Below are 17,960 nucleotides of genomic sequence, written 5' to 3'. Positions count from 1 at the left end.
CACACTTTCTGTCTGACTTAGGCACAGATGGTACTTGATAGAGGGAGACCGAAAAGATGTGTTTTGGATATGATTTCAGCCCACTTCGTAGCAGAGTTAAATGTATAAGTTGACACTGGAGGCTGTGTTTGGGATATCTCAGCATGTCATCTTGGAGATACAGAAGTTACATAACGTCCATGTGCGTCTTTCCCTTCAAGCTGTAAAACTGCCCTTGAGCTTCCATGCATGGAAAATAGGTCACCTCTGTTTGGCTTTTTGGAATAAGCGAATAAGTTAGTGTTGTGTTAATTTAAACTTTCTCCAAAAATAGCAGTATAAGCTTTTCAACTGGAGGGTCATTGATTTGATACAGATGTGCTAAGATAACTGTACTTAAGGCTGCAAATGTTAACTTCTGAGGTTTTTTTTTTTTTTTCTGTTACCGTGTTATTTAATGAACAAATTATTCTCTCTCCATATTTGGGGCTTCTTATAGTGGTGAGCCATTTAAGCTTTGCTTTATATTAATTATATAACCAGCACCATTTGATGGATTCACAGCAGTATTATCTACATGGGCTAACCTTACTACTTTTAATGTTTTAAGGTATATTTTATATAGAAAACACTGGTGGTTATAAATACATCTCTACCAATCTCCATGCTGTATATGCCACAATCGCCAAGTTCCCACCATGTTGGCTATGTTGCTCAAGTTGTTTTTTTGCACCCCCTACAGGTGAGCCGAGTTCCAGTCGAAAGTTGTGAGCAGTACAGGAGCTGTGGTGCCTGCCTTGGCTCTAAGGATCCTCACTGTGGCTGGTGTGTTCTTCATAATATGTAAGTACTACAGAGTCTTGAACGGCTACGTACACTTTCAAAATTTTATTAGAAAGACATGTTTCCTAATAAATTTCCAGTTGACTGTACAGTTACCTAATGATAATATGACTCCTACTTCCAAGAGCCAGTCCAGATTTTATTATGACATCATTAGACCCATATTTGTGGCTAATCAAGCTCACACATCAATGTGGAATTGATCACTTGGCTTGTTGTCTACTAATCTGAACCCCAACCCAGAACTTAACACAAAATCCATTTACTGCTTTTCAGTTTAGTACAAAGGTGTAATAATTCTCTCCTGTTGAAAGGAATTTTAAGCCTTTCACTAAACCTCGTAAGTCAGAATCTCTTTCAAAGTGGTGTCTTGTTGGCAGCTACAAGACCTTTATAGTGACGCAACAAGGAGCGAGTGAGCGACAAGGTCTGCCTCTTATCTTTCAGGCTGAGCAGCTTTTACTCAGCGCTACGTGCTGTTTAATCCAAATCCCCACCTCTTACTCAAGTGACTGGCACCTGCCTTGCTAGAAGCATCCGAGTCGGGTCTCTCCCTTTTTGCTCTCTGTGACCTCTGTTTTGGCTTTGTTACAAAGAAATGAGCTGCTTTCTCAACAAAGGCAGAAATCACAGGTGTCTCTTGCCTTGACATGATTGATGATAACTGTCACTGTTTTTGTAACAGCTCAGAATTTAATGCAATATATATCCTACAAAGTTGTTGCTTTTTTTGCTGACTTTGTGAAACTAGGCTGAAAGATGGGTCATTTTGCTTTTTTTATTAGGAATTACTTGTCAGCAGATATTAATATAATGACAAACATGTATTTATTTAAAGGTACTCTTCCGCTTTGAAATGTATCAGATTTTATTGCACACATTATACAATCGCTTATCCAATTACTCAAGTTCCCTGTAAACAGATATATAAAAAAAAATTTATTTTGCTAATTTGGAACCAAAACCAGGTTTCCCTTACTTTTGATCAAGACTTTAAACCCACTTGTTTGTTTGTTTGTTTATGTGTGTGTCTTTCCTGCCAATGGTACTGGATTAATTGATGTGGCTAGCTAAAGTTAGTTTTGGTTAAAATGATAATTATCATTTAGAGTTTAAATTATTCCATATATCCATCTACAATCATAGCTTCCTACTGCTCTGTCTGATGAATTACTATAGTGTAATCCCTCACTGAATTTGGATGTTCCCATTATTTGTTAAATCTGTCTATAGTAATGAATTCCAATGGTAAATCGCCTAGAAAATTAAAACGGAGACAGTCCCTTGAACAGTATGGTATTTATAAGCAGGTTGGCCAGTATTTAAAGATATTTACTTACAATCTAACTTCATTATAACAAATTTGGCAATTTGCTGTATCGGAATAATGCCGAAATGCCAAAATTGAACTGAACATTTTTACACAGTAGTCTTTCAAGACAACTTCGCATAGATCAACATGTAAACTGTATATTTAAAAGAAAACAGTAAAGAAATGAAAACAAATTAAAAGTACACTTACATACTGAATACTGTAATTACATGGCTTTTCTATTGAAAAACTTATCCACTACAGATTGCTTTATAGTTTTTGTGCTTTTCTCAATGCATGCTGTTTCAATCTTGTTACCACCTCACGCTTCTTGCCATGGTTGCAGTTTGTGTGAAGATGGCAACGATTGCATACGTCACACATGATTCACACTACAATAGGTTATCTATGAATCAGCCTTATCTTCGAATTACCCTACCGAGGTCTTTGTTTTCACTGAGAGAATATCGCATTCACACTGGAGAAAGTTCATTGTCAGTCACAACCAACATCATTTTATCCAGGTAGATTTTGTAAAAGTGATCGATCTAATAGGGCTAATTTCCATTTGAAAAAAACAGTTCTTGCTACTTTGGTCGTTAAGAAAAGGTGGTTCGTTAAAGTGAAGTTAGACTGTATATATCCAGCGAGATGTGACCTCATATACTTGGTGATATTCTGAGAATATACGCATGGGATCCAGAAACCTAATGCAAACACTGAAATATGTTTTAAAATGAGTGGGTGCGGTTTGAGCGAACACCCAAGCTCTCTGTACATCGCTCACATACTGATCCTTGTAGCTCCACTTGAACAACACAAATACTTACTGAATCCTCATTCTATCCTGGCAGCTGCTCCCGCAAGGATAAATGCGAGCGTGCGGACGAGGCCCAGCGCTTCGCCTCGAACCTGCACCAGTGTGTGCAGCTGAGTATCCAACCGCAGAACATCTCCGTTACCATGTCTGAGGTCCAGGTCAGTACAAGGGCATGAAATTTACAAGGCAGCTCCATCGCAAGCCCTTGTGATTGATGGTGTAGCCAGCCCCTATTCCACAGCACAGCCCCCCTTGTATTGTGATGTGATTCTTGTTCTTTACATGTTTCATGATAATTCAAGATATGCAAGTATTTAGAATACAGCGTTGCTACCTGTTCTGCAGATCACATGGTTTGGTTGCTGTTAGGGCCAGCTGTTGAGAACCAGGAAGCCACAGGAAACTGAAACTTTTCATTTCTAGAGTTGTTGTCTTTTGAAATATTAGCGTATTCCAAATATACAACACAAAGAACGAATCAAAAGAGCAACAAAAGAAAATAAGTACCAGTGTTAGTATTGCTGGTGCTAATACATGATTAATACCTTTAGTTAGTACTTCTTTTAGCCCTTTGAGGACCTTTTTTTCAGTGGGGTTCTCCACCATGACCAGTTTTTTTTTTTTTTTTGTGTGTGTGTGTTTTAAAGCTTATGATGGTCCAGTAAATCAAAGTGTTTACCTGATCACAGGCCCAGAATGACACTTCAGCATGATTGTATTTACACTATCATGGTCTTTCAAGGGTGAAGCAACTGAAAGCATTGGATGAAACCAAATGCATAAAGTAGATATTTGCTTATGGGGTTTAATACAATAACATATATAGTTGGATGCAGTGTTTTAGATTCATGCGATTTAGAACTGTTTTCAAAGTTATTGCAAATGAGGAAGAATGCTGTATATCACGTTGTGCTGTTTGTTACACGCAATACAGTGTATGTCTGTATGTGCATTGGGTACTACCATATAACTGGCCTATGGCATTCATCCAGTATGATATTTGTAGTTTTCATTATATTGCTGGCCATTCCACCAGCAGGAAAGAAGATGCTATTCATTTCTGATTTACCTGCGCCCTGAACTGACTCTGTTTCTCAAGGCAAGGATCCTGATATATGTGGTTGCAATGGCCATTGGTGGATGTCCATCGCTACTTTTGCTGTAACACAGGTCTGTTTCTTTTCAGCTGGTGCTCCAGGCACGCAATGTGCCTGACCTAACATCTGGTGTCAACTGCTCTTTTGAGGATTTGACGGAGAGCGAGGGGAGAATCGAGAATGGGAACATCTACTGTCTCTCTCCCTCAGCAAAAGATGTCATCCCTATTACGAGGGGCCAGGGTGAGTTTCTAAAGATGTATTTGGGAATGCACAAAAAGGATCGTTGACGTTTTAAGTTAGGACACTGAGGCTCTATTTTGAAACAAGTGCAAAGACGTGTTTTCTGAGAGGAATAAACTAATTCGAACTGTAACGAGCAGCTACTGTTCTGAGTAGTCCGCCTGCTAGTTTTTAATGATTCAGACAATTGTATATTTTTTTGTTTTACTTAAAAATAAATCCACAAACAATCCTACTTTCCAAGTACATTTATTTAGTAAGTGTGGCTTAATTACATTTAAAAAAAAAAAAAAAAAGTGAAATAAAACTTACCTAAACTCATTGTATTATATAATAACTTTGGGCATGTAATTTAAAGTGCATTCCCTCCCTCCAGGACATAAACGAACAGTCAAACTGTACCTCAAATCCAAAGAAACTGGGAAGAAATTTGCAAGTGTCGACTTTGTGTTCTACAACTGCAGTGTTCACCAGTCGTAAGTACATTTAAATGCTAATTCTAAATATGTACATCAGGCATAGAGCCACGACTCATGATGAAAATTAGACTCCTATTTTGGGTTTTACTGTGAGCTTAATTATTTGTCTGCGCTTGAGTAGACAAACCGTAGAAGTCCCAAGATGCACTAAGAAAGCTGAAACTAAATAAGGTAAAATTGTGTTTTGTGTGTTTTGTTTTTAACTACACACTAAATTCCTTAGTAAGCACAAGTTAAAGCATGTTTTCCATATATACATTCCATTCTTGCTACCCTTAAAAGGGGTGTTCGAATCGAGCATAATTAGTCCTTTTTTTTTTTTTTTTTTTTTTTTTTTAATAGAATATGGATAATAAACCTGTACCTTGACCAGTGCAACAAACTGTAACATTATAAGACAGTGTAATGCGTAACACCCCAAGATAAATGTGTTTGCCAGCTGAAATGAGGCTGTTGTTTTACCAAAGGTATTTCTGTGCAGTGTAGTAGCACCAGAACAGCACTTGACCCTTAAACTGGAAGCACTTTATGCGCCAACATTCCACAAAGTACTTATTCCTTGATTTTATTTTTTCAAGTAATTTAACAAATTACTACAATGTTTAATGCTTTTCTCTTTATATATATATATATATAATCTCCTGTATTCATTTGGCATGATGATTTCCATGGAAACCTGTCCAGGCACAACTGAGAGGGGAAAAAAATGTGTTTACATTCCATGTTAAGTGTACATTTATCGATGACTACTTAACAAAAGCTTGCTCTCGACATGAAAGTCAGGAATAATTACGCCTAATTTAACATTGTGCTTTTTACTATTTTCCCCAGTAGTTTAACAGAGATGTCGAGACAGATTTTTTTTAAAGCATAAAAATGAATACCTAGTGCGTAATGTATACTGACAGCAAGTCCTTCAGGCGCCTGTTCTGAGTATTTAGCCAAACCATATCACAAAGCATCTTGGGATATTGGAGGATCCACAAAAAATGTAGTTTGCTATTACAGCTTCCACACTTCTGATAAACCGCCCTAGCTGATGCGATCTAATTTAGAACCGGACTCGAGAATAAACGTTGCATAGGCTGGATGCTAACTGTATTTAGCACTTTTAAGCCGGTTTAAATGTGGTTCTACTAATACGGTTTAAAGGCATAGTGTGGACAGAACCTAAGTCCAAAAAACATTGTGCTTCTGAAAAACAAAAGTAAGGTTTTCCAATTTAAAACAAAGTCAAAAAGCAACTCTTAACAAAAGACATGCATTGCTTTCAACAAATGCAGGTGTAGCGAGAAAACAGATTTTTTTTTTTTAAGTTACAAATATAGTTTTTTTTTTTTTTTTTTTTTTTTTTTTCAAATTTTATCTTTGAACAGTTGTGACAATGTAAACTGCTATATGTGGTACATTGTATGTCTGAATGTTACGCGTTTTCGCAGGGCTTTGTTGTACAATTGCACTCTGCTGTGGGCTTTGGTGTGTGCTGACCTTGCTGAATAGTGTGCTGTTTAGTGAGATCTTGCTGTTTCAATATGAACACACTCAATAGGTCTGGAGTAGGGAATGCAATTCCGGACATTTTTTCCAATCCCAGGATTCATGGATTTATTTATTTATTTTTTATTCCACTTTTGCTTTTATTAATAATTACTGGTGTGGAGGCATAGGTTAATGCACTTATGACAAAGGAGTTTTTTTTAACTAATTAATAATGAAAAAAAAAACACACACACAATCACTGCAAGTAGACAAGTCATGTTGGTCCAACAACAGAGCAGAACAAATGAGTGATAGTCTAGGGTGGCCCAGCTGCCAGATCAACTCAATAATACGGTTATTTACAATTTAAACTACTAGCACTAAACATTTAAACTCCACAAAATAAACGTACCTAGTAAATTCTACACATTATAATCATTTTATTGATTTATTTATTTTAGCACACTGACTGCAGTAACCAGCCCACTGCTATTTTAATATGGAAATTAGCCATGTGTGTGCTCAGCGCTCAAAATAAAAAGTGTAGTCTGCCATTACAGGATATTTCTTGCTTAGATCCTGACGAGAGCTTTCTGATTGAGACCATTAAACCGAAAAATCTAACTTGCAACTAACTTGTAACTGTGATACAAGACCACAGTTACGTATTCACACACACACACAAACACATGTACAGACCTCATTAAAAGAGCATTGTGTTGTGTATTATCGAGGATAATGTATGCAGCTTCCCTCCCACCCTGGCCGTTTCATCATTCTAATAGTTTTCTGTATGAATCAGCCTTTTGTTGTGATTTGAGCCTGCCGATATTCACCATGCTGGTTGTAATTGTGTTGGCTGGCCTTTCCCTGGAAATATTCTGTGTTCAATTTAGAATATTTCATTGCTCAAAGCATGCTTGTTAAATGTTAAGTGATGCTTTAACACTGTCATTGAATAACCCAGCCAAATGAGACTGGTTTAAACAACCAACCACAGGTTATCTCCAAATGGCATTCTGCATTGGGCCCTCTGATAATCAGTAATACCATTAGTAGTTTGTCAATTAAGACATACGAGAATCAGTTATTATTATTGTTATATAGTGCCTTTCATAGTGAACCACCATCACAAAGCGCTTTACAAGATACAAGACTCGGGTGTGTGAACTATGCATCAGTTGCGGAGTCACTTATAAGAATGTATCACCCGAAAGACAGCGCACAAGGAGTTTAAATGACTTGCTTAAGGTCACACAGTGAGTCAGTGGCTAAGCTGGTCTTTGAACCAGGGACCTCCTGGTTATAAGCCTGTTTCTTTAACCACTGGACCACACAGCCTCCTAAGTTATAGAAACATGAATGTTATGTACTCCACTAATCTACTACTCCACTAAACCTGACAATCTAGGACAATTGGTAGTTTGTGCTCAAGAGAGGCGCAGGACTGAATAGTGTTTACTGAATGTTGAGGTCACGACTCCACAATAAACAATGAATAAACGTCCCACTTGCGTGGCTGTTATAACAAGTTAAATTCTCTTCTTTCTTGCACTCTTATAGTGGAGTGACCAAATATTGTGTCTTGGTTATAGTTTATATTAACCCACATCTCCAATTTTATTGGTTCACATGAGTCTTATCTGTTGTGGAAGTGCTTGAGTAATTGTGATGGACCTCACAGCTCCCATATACTTGTCTACTACCAAGATATGTTCTGCAACTCCATAGTCTCTGACATCTCATCCCTTTTATCTTCAGAGCTCAGATTTATTTTTCTCCAGATGTACCGGAATCAAGAAGCTATCTGCCCCCCCCCCCCTTTTTTTTTCTTCTATTAAAAATTGCATACATTTGCATGGTAATAACCTTCTAATTAACATATATCTTTGCCAAGTTAACCACTGTCTCATTAAGCGAAAGCCAAGGAAACTAAAGAGAATCACTTGCAGCCCTAATAACAGCTTAATTAAACATTTCCTTTTCTTTTTGATGTCTCTTAAATCATGTGTGGTGTGGGGCTTCCATTGTTATGCATGTGAAGTTAGAAGGGGGTTTCTAGAAATTGGTGTTTTGGGTCACAACAGAGCAATTTCATACAGTAAAAGAGGGGAAGCTAAATTTGGCGAGTTTATTTCAGGCTGAAATACAGTATTGTACCCCAAGAACCACCCAGACCCATAGCTCCACACATAGATATATAAATAGTCTTGCAGCTTTTGAAATGACATATCGCTTCTAAGATTCATCAAGATCATTGTTGGTGCAGAACCTTTACTGTGCCCTCTTCTGTTTAGTTGGGTGGCTCAGTGGTTCGAGCATTGTAGAAGGTTGTATCTTTGAGCCCCCACGTGGACAGCTGTTTGAAGCGTGCCACAAATCAACCCAGCTCTGGATGGGTCAAAGTTTAGCCTTGTAAATAGCTGGCTCTGTATAACCCTTTGGTGCCACAGTAACAAGCCCCCTGAAAGAGCTTGGAGTTATAAACCTGCATTGGCTTGTGAAGGAGCGGAGGTGAGACTTCAGTTTGGTCTACAGCTTAGATTTCCTCAGTACTAATAAAACAAGTGCAGTAACATACAATGAATACATGATTTCCTGCGGTGCAGTAAAAGTCTCTAATAAATCCCAGCTATGGTTCCAGGCGGTTAATATGTTAATACTGTAAGTTATACCATCATATTTTTGTCCCTGTGTTGCAGTTTACTTGGACAAAAAAAAAAGTGCTTTACCATTTGTTTAGTGGTTAAGTTGACATGACAAGCAGCAAGTACTATATTGGGGTCAGTACTTAGTGGCTGCTTGCCGCATAGTAAGTGGCACCCCCCAATGGATAGTGATGGTTCTGCCTGTCTAGATACAGGCTGCAAGGCTAACTTCAGAAAGCTATTCAGTCAAATAGAGGAACACAATCTATGGCAGCTTGTGAATGACTTGGGTTGCACTTCTCCTGCCTTTCTCTAGCTGTTTATTGAGTGAGAACCAACGAAACTAAATTTGTTAAACAAAGCAATTTGTGGACACGGCCAATGATGTGTTGCGGAAAAAGTTTTGATAAAGAATGAAATGAGCTAAGCCTTTGATCTGTAGCTGTGTATCTAAGAGGCAGATAATCCCACATTTACAGTGCAGGCAAATTGCTACTTGTGTTTCTCAGTTCATCATTACTGTAAATCCAGCGGGTCAGCACAAGTGCTTGTTGCCATTGTTTGCCGAAAGGTGAACTCTGACCTTGGCAGGGGCTGCTCTATGTTACTAGGCAACGGCAGCGAGCTCTCAGCCAAGTTCCGAATAAAGAGGTTGCTCATGGGGGTTTTCCACAGAAGGCAATTTACGGAATTATTTCAAGCATTCCTTTTTGACATCAAATATATTACCTTTGAAACAAGCTTAATCAAATGCATAATGCTGAATGCATTTTTAATAAGTGTAAAAATAAAAGAAACCCGAAAACGCTACATTTGTGAGGGAATAATGTCACTATAGTATTCAAAGGTTAGTTTGTCTACCACCACACAATGTTCATTTTAATATGAAAAGATTAAATTAATGGAATTTATAATCTACTAAAAAGCTCTTATTCAGACTGTAGAATAGCTTCTCAGTGGAGAAAACCAATAGGACACCCACATTCAAATGATATAGAACTGAATCGCAAGTGGTCTTAACCACAAAATCTTGGACAAACAAAGACATGAAAGAACAAGCTAGAGAATGCGTAATGTGTGGTTGATGGTAATATGTTTTACTTTGTGTTTGCATAGAGCCCTCTACTGTAGATCTTATTTTTTCCCTCCGCATCAAAGGAGTGTTGTGCCAGTTAACATGAATTGTTTAAAAAACTACACTCTTTCTATTCAAAATGAATATTTAAATTCTTTAAACTGAAGTTAACACTCAATGAACAACTTGACTTTGTTTCTTGTACAGCACTTTCTGCTAAACCTGGGGCTTTCAAATCAAGACTTCTGATTCAAAATTTCATTCCATTGCATGCAAATACAGCACCCAACTTACAGGTTAAAATATCCTTTATAGACCTAAAATTATCCAATATACAATATTTTAACTGATGGTATTATTCATAATCTATAATATATCTATATATATATATATATATATATATATATATATATATATATATATATACACACACACACACACACACACACACACACACACACACACACAGAGCTCTGGGAAAAATTAAGAGAGCACTGCAAAATTATCAGTTTCTCTGATTTTACTATTTGTAGGTATGTGTTTAGGTAAAATGAACATTTGTTTTATTCTATAAACTACTGACAACATTTCTTCCAAATTCCAAATAAAAATATTGTCATTTAGAGCATTTATTTGCAGAAAATGACAACTGGAGCATTGTCCTTCTGGAAAAACCAATCCTCAGCGTTGGGGAACATTGTTTGAGCAGAAGGAAGCAAGTTTTCTTCCAGGAAAACCAACTCTGAGGATTGGTTTTTACAGGAGGACAATGCTCCATGCCACACAGCCAGGTCAATCAAGGTGTGGATAGAGGACCATCAGATCAAGACCCTGTCATGGCCAGCCCAATCTCCAGACCTGAACCCCATTGAAAACCTCTGGAATGTGATCAAGAGGAAGATGGATGGTCACAAGCCATCAAACAAAGCCGAGCTGCTTTAATTTTTGCGCCATGAGTGACATAAAGTCACCCAACATCAATGTGAAAGACTGGTGGAGAGCATGCCAAGACGCATGAAAGCTGTGCTTGAAAATCAGGGTTATTCCACCAAATATTGATTTCTGAACTCTTCCTAAGTTAAAACATTAGTATTGTGTTGTTTAAAAATGAATATGAACTTAGTTTCTTTGCATTATTCGAGGTCTGACAACACTGCATCTTTTTTGTTATTTTGACCAGTTGTCATTTTCTGCAAATAAATGCTCTAAATGACAATATTTTTATTTGGAATTTGGGAGAAATGTTGTCAGTAGTTTATAGACTAAAACAAAAATGTTCATTTTACCCAAACACATACCTATAAATAGTAAAACCAGAGAAACTGATAATTTTGCAGTGGTCTCTTAATTTTTTCCAGAGCTATATATATATATATATATATATATATATATATATATATATATATATATATATATATATATATATATATATATAATGTACTTTTTTAGGTCTATATCATTAATCACCTCTGGTGGCAAAAAGCAGCAACCAGCAAACTTCTACACACTCCTTCCTTTCTGCACACTTCATTGGAATATTGCTATTCCTCCAGGAGCCTCCAGCCTACGAGATCAAGTACACAGAGGCCCATTGATTCACTGCAGTGTGGAGATAAGGGGCTGTGTCCCTGGCTTGTTCATTATACCTTAGTGGGACCAGGAAACATGCTAGAGATAAACATGTTTACACATTTGTTGTGCAGTAGATGGTCTCACAGGAAAGTCTTCCTGAGCTTAGTGAGTAGGGATTAACAGTGTTGTGTACCTCGTTACTCGCTCTGGAACAGTATTGGCTGTTCTACATTTTGTAAACCCATGCACACTATAAAATAATTTATATTTATACACACACAAATACAGTCGCCACCGCTTTGAATGGGCACATTTGTGTTCATGTGATTCACCTGCATTAAGCGATGGGTGGTATAAATGCATATAATAACCTGACATTCAAAATGTCCCCAATACAGTAACGAATCACCAGTACAAGCGTGTATGGGGTTAAAACTCTTTATTAAGACACTCATTACACTAATAAAAAAGATGTATTAAAACCTATGAATGTTATAAAGCACAGTAATCCATCGCATATCTAACTGCGATGGGACAAGAGTAAGGGTCAGTATATAAAAAGGCGCATAAATGAATCTTATTTTAAATACCATTATACACAGCCATAACAATTACTGTACTATATTATTGTTTTTAGATTCAGCTTTTATTAGGGCGCTCCCCTAAATTGCTACAAAGATACAGGGCATTAATGCTTGTGACTAGAGTAGCCGTCTGCCATGTACATTTGCTGCTGAGTAACAGGCAGGAGATCAAAAAGGAGGTTAATACGTCCCGCAGGTGAACAGGATTTATTTACATATTGTAGCTGCAGGTTTTACAGGATATAATGAGACGGGCAACAGTTGTGGTTCAAAGCAGTATGAAACCACTGGATTTTATTCATTTTATTTATTTATTTTTAGCTTTTGGAGAACAATAACTATGTTATTAACTATGCACGTTACAAAAGTGTAATTGTTGCATAGATTATCCAGTATTTATATTTATGTATATAATGAGGAATGTCTTATACCTTATTATACATATACATAAATCTTTAAGGTAAAGTTTTATGTATATGTATGTTAAAGTATAAGATGTGACCTTAAAGAAAAAGGGAAAAAAAAAGTGTTAAACCTTATTCTTTACTTAAGACTTTAAACAGTAAACCTCTAGTTTCACAGACCCTGATTAGCAATGACCTTAAAAACAGAATAGTGAGCGCCAAATACTTTCCAAATAAATTACTTTTCAAGCTTTTACTATGCAAAATTTTACTTTAGAAACATTTTCCATACATGCATTACCTTCTATTTGTGTGCTAACAAAACCTGAAAAATAACTGCTTAGCAGTGCTTTTTCTGTCTTGTTGTTTAATTTGCCCTGGCATTATTATTATTATTTATTTTTTTTAAATGTTGAATATCGACTACCTACTAATTTTGGACATATACCACTGTTGCATTGTGCCTGAGGTTAATTAATTCAGATTTTCATTTTAGCCGTTGAAAAAAACAAAAAACCTACCAGTATAAATTAGTGGCAGAGTTACCAGTACTATGTTTTGAATGCAGTTGATACATATTGTCGCTTTAGAGTGCTCTCCCGATCGACTGTATAGTTATTAAAAGTGAATTCCGCCACCGCAGGTACTTTGTGTACTCTCAATGTTGTAGTTGTTTTGTTTTTTATGTGTCTGTGTCAAAACTCAAAAATCACTATTTTCCTCAGGATTTGCTGTGATCAGAAATCTGTCTTTGCTTCCCTCCTACACATTTTGATGTTACTCCCTGTTGCTTGTGAAGTTACGATCATAGAATGGTGTTATAGGCTGGAAAGGTGTTTTCTATTCCCTTAGCAATGGTCTTAACAACCATGGCAGGAACCTGTTTATGTGTAAAATGGTAAGATGTGTTAGAGAGGGGCTGCATGCAGGGCCGGATTCAGTTTAATGGGGTCCTGGGGCTGTTCTCTTTTTGGGGACCCCTCTGCATATTCATATTCCCTTTATTGTTTTACTACCACCACACTCGAATAACATTAATGTCAAATTATTCAGTCTTAGCTGATCCATATTTTACTTGATTCTATGTTTGCATTAGCGCCAGTTTTGAAAATGAGCCTTGGCCACAGAGTTAGTTAGTGGCAGTTTAAATTGCAGACTCTATTGTCATAATGGCAAGTTATCTGGAAATGTGTTGTCCTTGTCTCTTGTGAATATGTACATGTATAACAGGGACCAAATGAGGCAGGCTGTGTTTTAAGACAACCTAAAAATTGTAAGATATCAGTAAGTTGTCAAACTGGAACTCAAGGACAGACCATACTGCCTCCGGTATTTTAATATGAATTTGTTTATTTTGTTTATTTTATTTGCTCAGTCTAAAAGAAAACTACATGGAAACACACACAACCTGAACCTAGTACCAAAATAGAGTGAGAAAAAGGTAAAAATGAGAAATTTTAGTTTTTCCATGGAGATTGCCCCACTGTAATCCATATAAACCTAGGTAGTTTCCTCCTGTTGATTTCTCTCCAATGTAATTTCCGAAGGTCTGGTACCTTCACATGCATTTGTTGGTATTAAAATAGTCCGTCAGCGTTGGTGTTTTGTTGCACATATCTTCCTCGCAATTACATTTGTCGTGTTTCTAATTTTTAGCGTTTCTCTCATACTTCCTAGGTGCTGCTTTGTCAGACATTTACAGGTTCTGATCTGCGTCACGTTCGCGCCACAGCACACTTGATAAAAGTGGAACATGACTTGTTGGCAGGTCAAGTCATTTGATCAGGCAGGCCCTGCTCCTCCAACACAATACGACTTGATTAAACAGACCTGTTCCGATCCATACAGTCACACACTACGTATTCAGTTTTTTAGCTGTTATATTTTAAATTATATATATTTTTAAGGCCCCTCAAAATCTTGAGGCCCTTGGCTGCAGCCCCTAAAGCCCCTGTGCTAATCCAGCCCTGGCTGCATGTATTGAAAATGAAATAAAGTTTGTTATTGATTTTATTATAAAGACAATGATCGAGTCAGGTAAAGACTTTTTTGCACGAGTCGCGTCTTTTGATCAGGTAGTCGAGCCAAGCCTTTGCTTACAGGTACTCGAGTCGTCAAGTCATTTGATGGCAATGACTCGAGTTGAGTCAGGAAAAATTGACTTGAGTCATTACAACTCAGCATTCAATATCACCCATCAACAATGCCAGCTATAGTGAATTAACACAAGCGGTCCCCATAAAAGCTCATTCCCATTCGTGATGAACCTTGCTGTCTGAAGGTGTCATTTCACTACAGGGAAAACTTATGGAGCGTTTGATCATCCCCTTCTTCCTACATCTACGGTAGTTTTTTTTCTTTATTTTTGTGGCTTTGACACCTCCTGCCACTTAATATTGTTTCCCCCTGATTTGATGCCGCCTGTTTGGCAAATGAACATGTACTCTGGCTATGCTGACAGGTCCAGTCAGTTGGCTTGAAATGAATCCTCAGTCACTTCCTTTGTACCTTGAATGCTTTTGTATAGCGAATATATATATATATATATATATATATATATATATATATATATATATATACACACACACACACACACACACACACACACACACACACACACACACACACACACACACACACACACACACATAGTTCAAATTTGGACAGGGGGACCAGAGAAGGTTTCCCATGGTACACTTTAATGGCCAGTAGCTTTTTTCACTAAATGCAAGAGGATTCGGGGGATATTGTGATTTGCTCACACTTGTGTTTTTATTGCTAACACGTTTTGCATACAGTCTTGTTTGCATACAGTCATGACTATTTCTCTAGTGCACCCGCTGATATACTCACTGTGTCTGGTTGTCAGACAAGGCAGCAAGAAAATAAAATGCGCCTGGCTTTGCTCTGTGGCTGCAGGTATTGTACAGCTCTGTCAGGAGATTGCCGGAGCTGTAATCTTCCCAGTGGTTTTAGATTCTCTGGCCCCGAGACCCCCTGCTCCCATTGTTTATGCCGCCTGCTCTAAGTCTTATATTGAAGTGCAGTCATCGACAGTCACTGAGCAACTGCTTCCCAGGTACACACAGGGCCAAAGGCTTCCAAATGATGTAGAACTAACTGTAAACTCATAAATTAAATAGACTTTCCAGTCCCTATGTCTGTACACATTAACTGAATGCAAGTGGAGAGTGCAATAAACACTTCCATGGACACTGTCACTAAATCTGAGTGCTAATAATGTGTAGCAGAGCAGTAGTGAAAAAAGTTAAGAAGTTTGTTCATTCATTCATTCATTCATTAAAGAGTTTGCTAAATTCTAAATAGCCTCTTCATAATTTTGTGTTTCAAAATCATGAGGTTTGAGCAGCACAATTTTTTTTTTTGGGGGGGGGATCAGTTGTTTAAGTCTCTTTTTTCTTTCTAACATCTCCCTTATTTTTTTATATCTTTCAGTTGCCTATCTTGTGTTAATGGATCCTTCCCCTGCCACTGGTGCAAGTACCGTCACATGTGTACCCAGAATGCAGCAGACTGTTCATTCCAAGAGGGTCGTGTCAATGTGTCCGAGGTAAGGAACAGCAGTTCACTTGGTGACTTACTGTTTTCACTTTCCAGTAGGCACACAGACACATCGTCACCAAGTCTATATTAAATGGGTGTGGTAAGTTTGTGTGTAGACCTTTTCAGATTTATTTTGATTGACCTCCTCTTAAGAAGACAAGGTTTATTCCTTTTTAATTGCTTACGAGGTTACCCCTTCTCCTTCCACCCAACTGTAACCCACGTCATCCAGTTATAAGTCAGTGTTAACTTGTATCTTCTTGCTTGAGCCTAGACTCCATCTATAACTTCTTGCTTCAGAGAACAAATTACAAGGATTAACATAGCCAGCTGCCACAGCTTTTACTGTTGCAAATCTTCTCTTGAAATGCAGGAATTATTAATTGCTGGAAAACTGTTTAACGCTCAGCAGCACTCAGGGTGGGGGTGGGTGGGGGGGAATCAAAAGTGAATATAACCCCATATTTTTCAAACCTGTCTGCACTATCTTCATACTATACATAACAACATGTGTGGGGAGTGAATTAATCACTATTCCTGCAACTGCTTCTCAAAGGCACCGCTCTGCGAATCAATTATGCATTTGTGTAGCACAGCTTTGTTCTTTCCCTGTGCTGATTTCTGAATTGGATGACTGCATTCATTGATCTTTCGTATCCATAAAGTCGACCTCCTCCAAGTGAATGTTTTCTCCGAAGAAATTATGTAAAGCCATATACGAATACACTCTGCTTACTAGCTTATATAAAATGACTGTTTTGGCACAGCTGCTTACTGTGCTAATAAGCTGGAGTGCTGACCTTCTGTATGAATAGGTTGCTTTGTCCTGACTCCCCCTACCTCCGCACACCAGGCTGGGATTAGAGGTTGTGATTCTGATCATCTTCGGCCCTGGTTAGGTTGTTACTCTCCCTGCTGTGTGGAGGTTACACACCTTGAAACCAAGAGAGTACAAAATTATTGCAGAAGCTTTTGCAGTCATTGGCACAGATGGTACCTGGTCTAAAAGTTGAACCAGCCAGCAAGCTAGACTTTTCTTGACACATCACGAGAGAGAAATTGTGGAAAGTGATGTAATACAGGACCACAATACTCAGTATATCATCTTTCCCTAGCCTTTTGACCAAAGCAATAGCTGTATCCCTTTTGTATGAACATAAAATTGCAGTTGTATGTACTTGCATAAATCAAATAATGTTTGTGTACCTCATTTTCATATTTGTAAAAAATGAATGGTATTTCCACTTGTTCATGCACCCCAGTGGAAACCAAATTGAATTATCTTTACACTTCCTGGGTTTCTTGCTGCATGGTTTAATACACAGGTATGCCATGCATTTAACAAATATGGAGCCTTTTTCATGTCTCTCTAACAGTTGCAGATTTCAACCTATAACATTGAAACTAGTAACATAGTAACTTGAACTCTGCAACTGTTTAAGAGCTGAAAACAATTTAAAAGGTCTAATTAAGCAAATTATTAGTTTAATTAAGGGTTTAGTTAAGTGACTCAGAGCTCAGTTTGAATGAAAACCATCAGACACAGGGGGTCCCCAAGATCGGATTTGAGAACCCCTGATCTAGTCTAACCCCATAACTGAAAGTCAATAGACATGGACACATCAACCAGGAATTGGGAGGGTTACCAAAATTCTGGAAGTTGTGAATTGACTCACCACACACCAGAAATTGACATATTTAACAAATCCTATAAATATATAGAAGGGGGAAAAAAAATCAAAAAACAAGGCAGTCAGTCTTCCTGGGTATTATCTTTTGGGGGGGAGGGGGGGCTGATGTGCATGTCGAATACAAATCCACAGAGCCCCAGAGTTTGGCAAACTGTCATTTGTCAGACAGT

General features: G+C 37.7%; 1 protein-coding gene across 4 annotated transcripts in view; it reads left to right on the top strand.

Moving 5' to 3' along the window:
* LOC121329154 (plexin-A1-like) overlaps nt 1-17,960 on the top strand; it is a 199,184-nt gene that overhangs the window by 108,007 nt on the left and 73,217 nt on the right. For all 4 annotated transcript variants that reach the window (XM_041274549.1, XM_041274550.1, XM_041274552.1 and 1 more), the window contains 5 exons: nt 722-822; nt 2,989-3,112; nt 4,141-4,294; nt 4,671-4,770; nt 15,992-16,106. In XM_041274549.1, coding sequence (XP_041130483.1) covers nt 722-822; nt 2,989-3,112; nt 4,141-4,294; nt 4,671-4,770; nt 15,992-16,106 — 594 coding nt within the window. The remainder of the gene's footprint in view (nt 1-721; nt 823-2,988; nt 3,113-4,140; nt 4,295-4,670; nt 4,771-15,991; nt 16,107-17,960) is intronic.

This window comes from Polyodon spathula, chromosome 16 (genome assembly GCF_017654505.1).
Source record: "Polyodon spathula isolate WHYD16114869_AA chromosome 16, ASM1765450v1, whole genome shotgun sequence".
NCBI classification, from domain to species: domain Eukaryota; kingdom Metazoa; phylum Chordata; class Actinopteri; order Acipenseriformes; family Polyodontidae; genus Polyodon; species Polyodon spathula.
The sequence above is the reverse complement of the archived record's forward strand: the minus strand, read 5'-3'. Positions and strand labels throughout refer to the sequence as shown.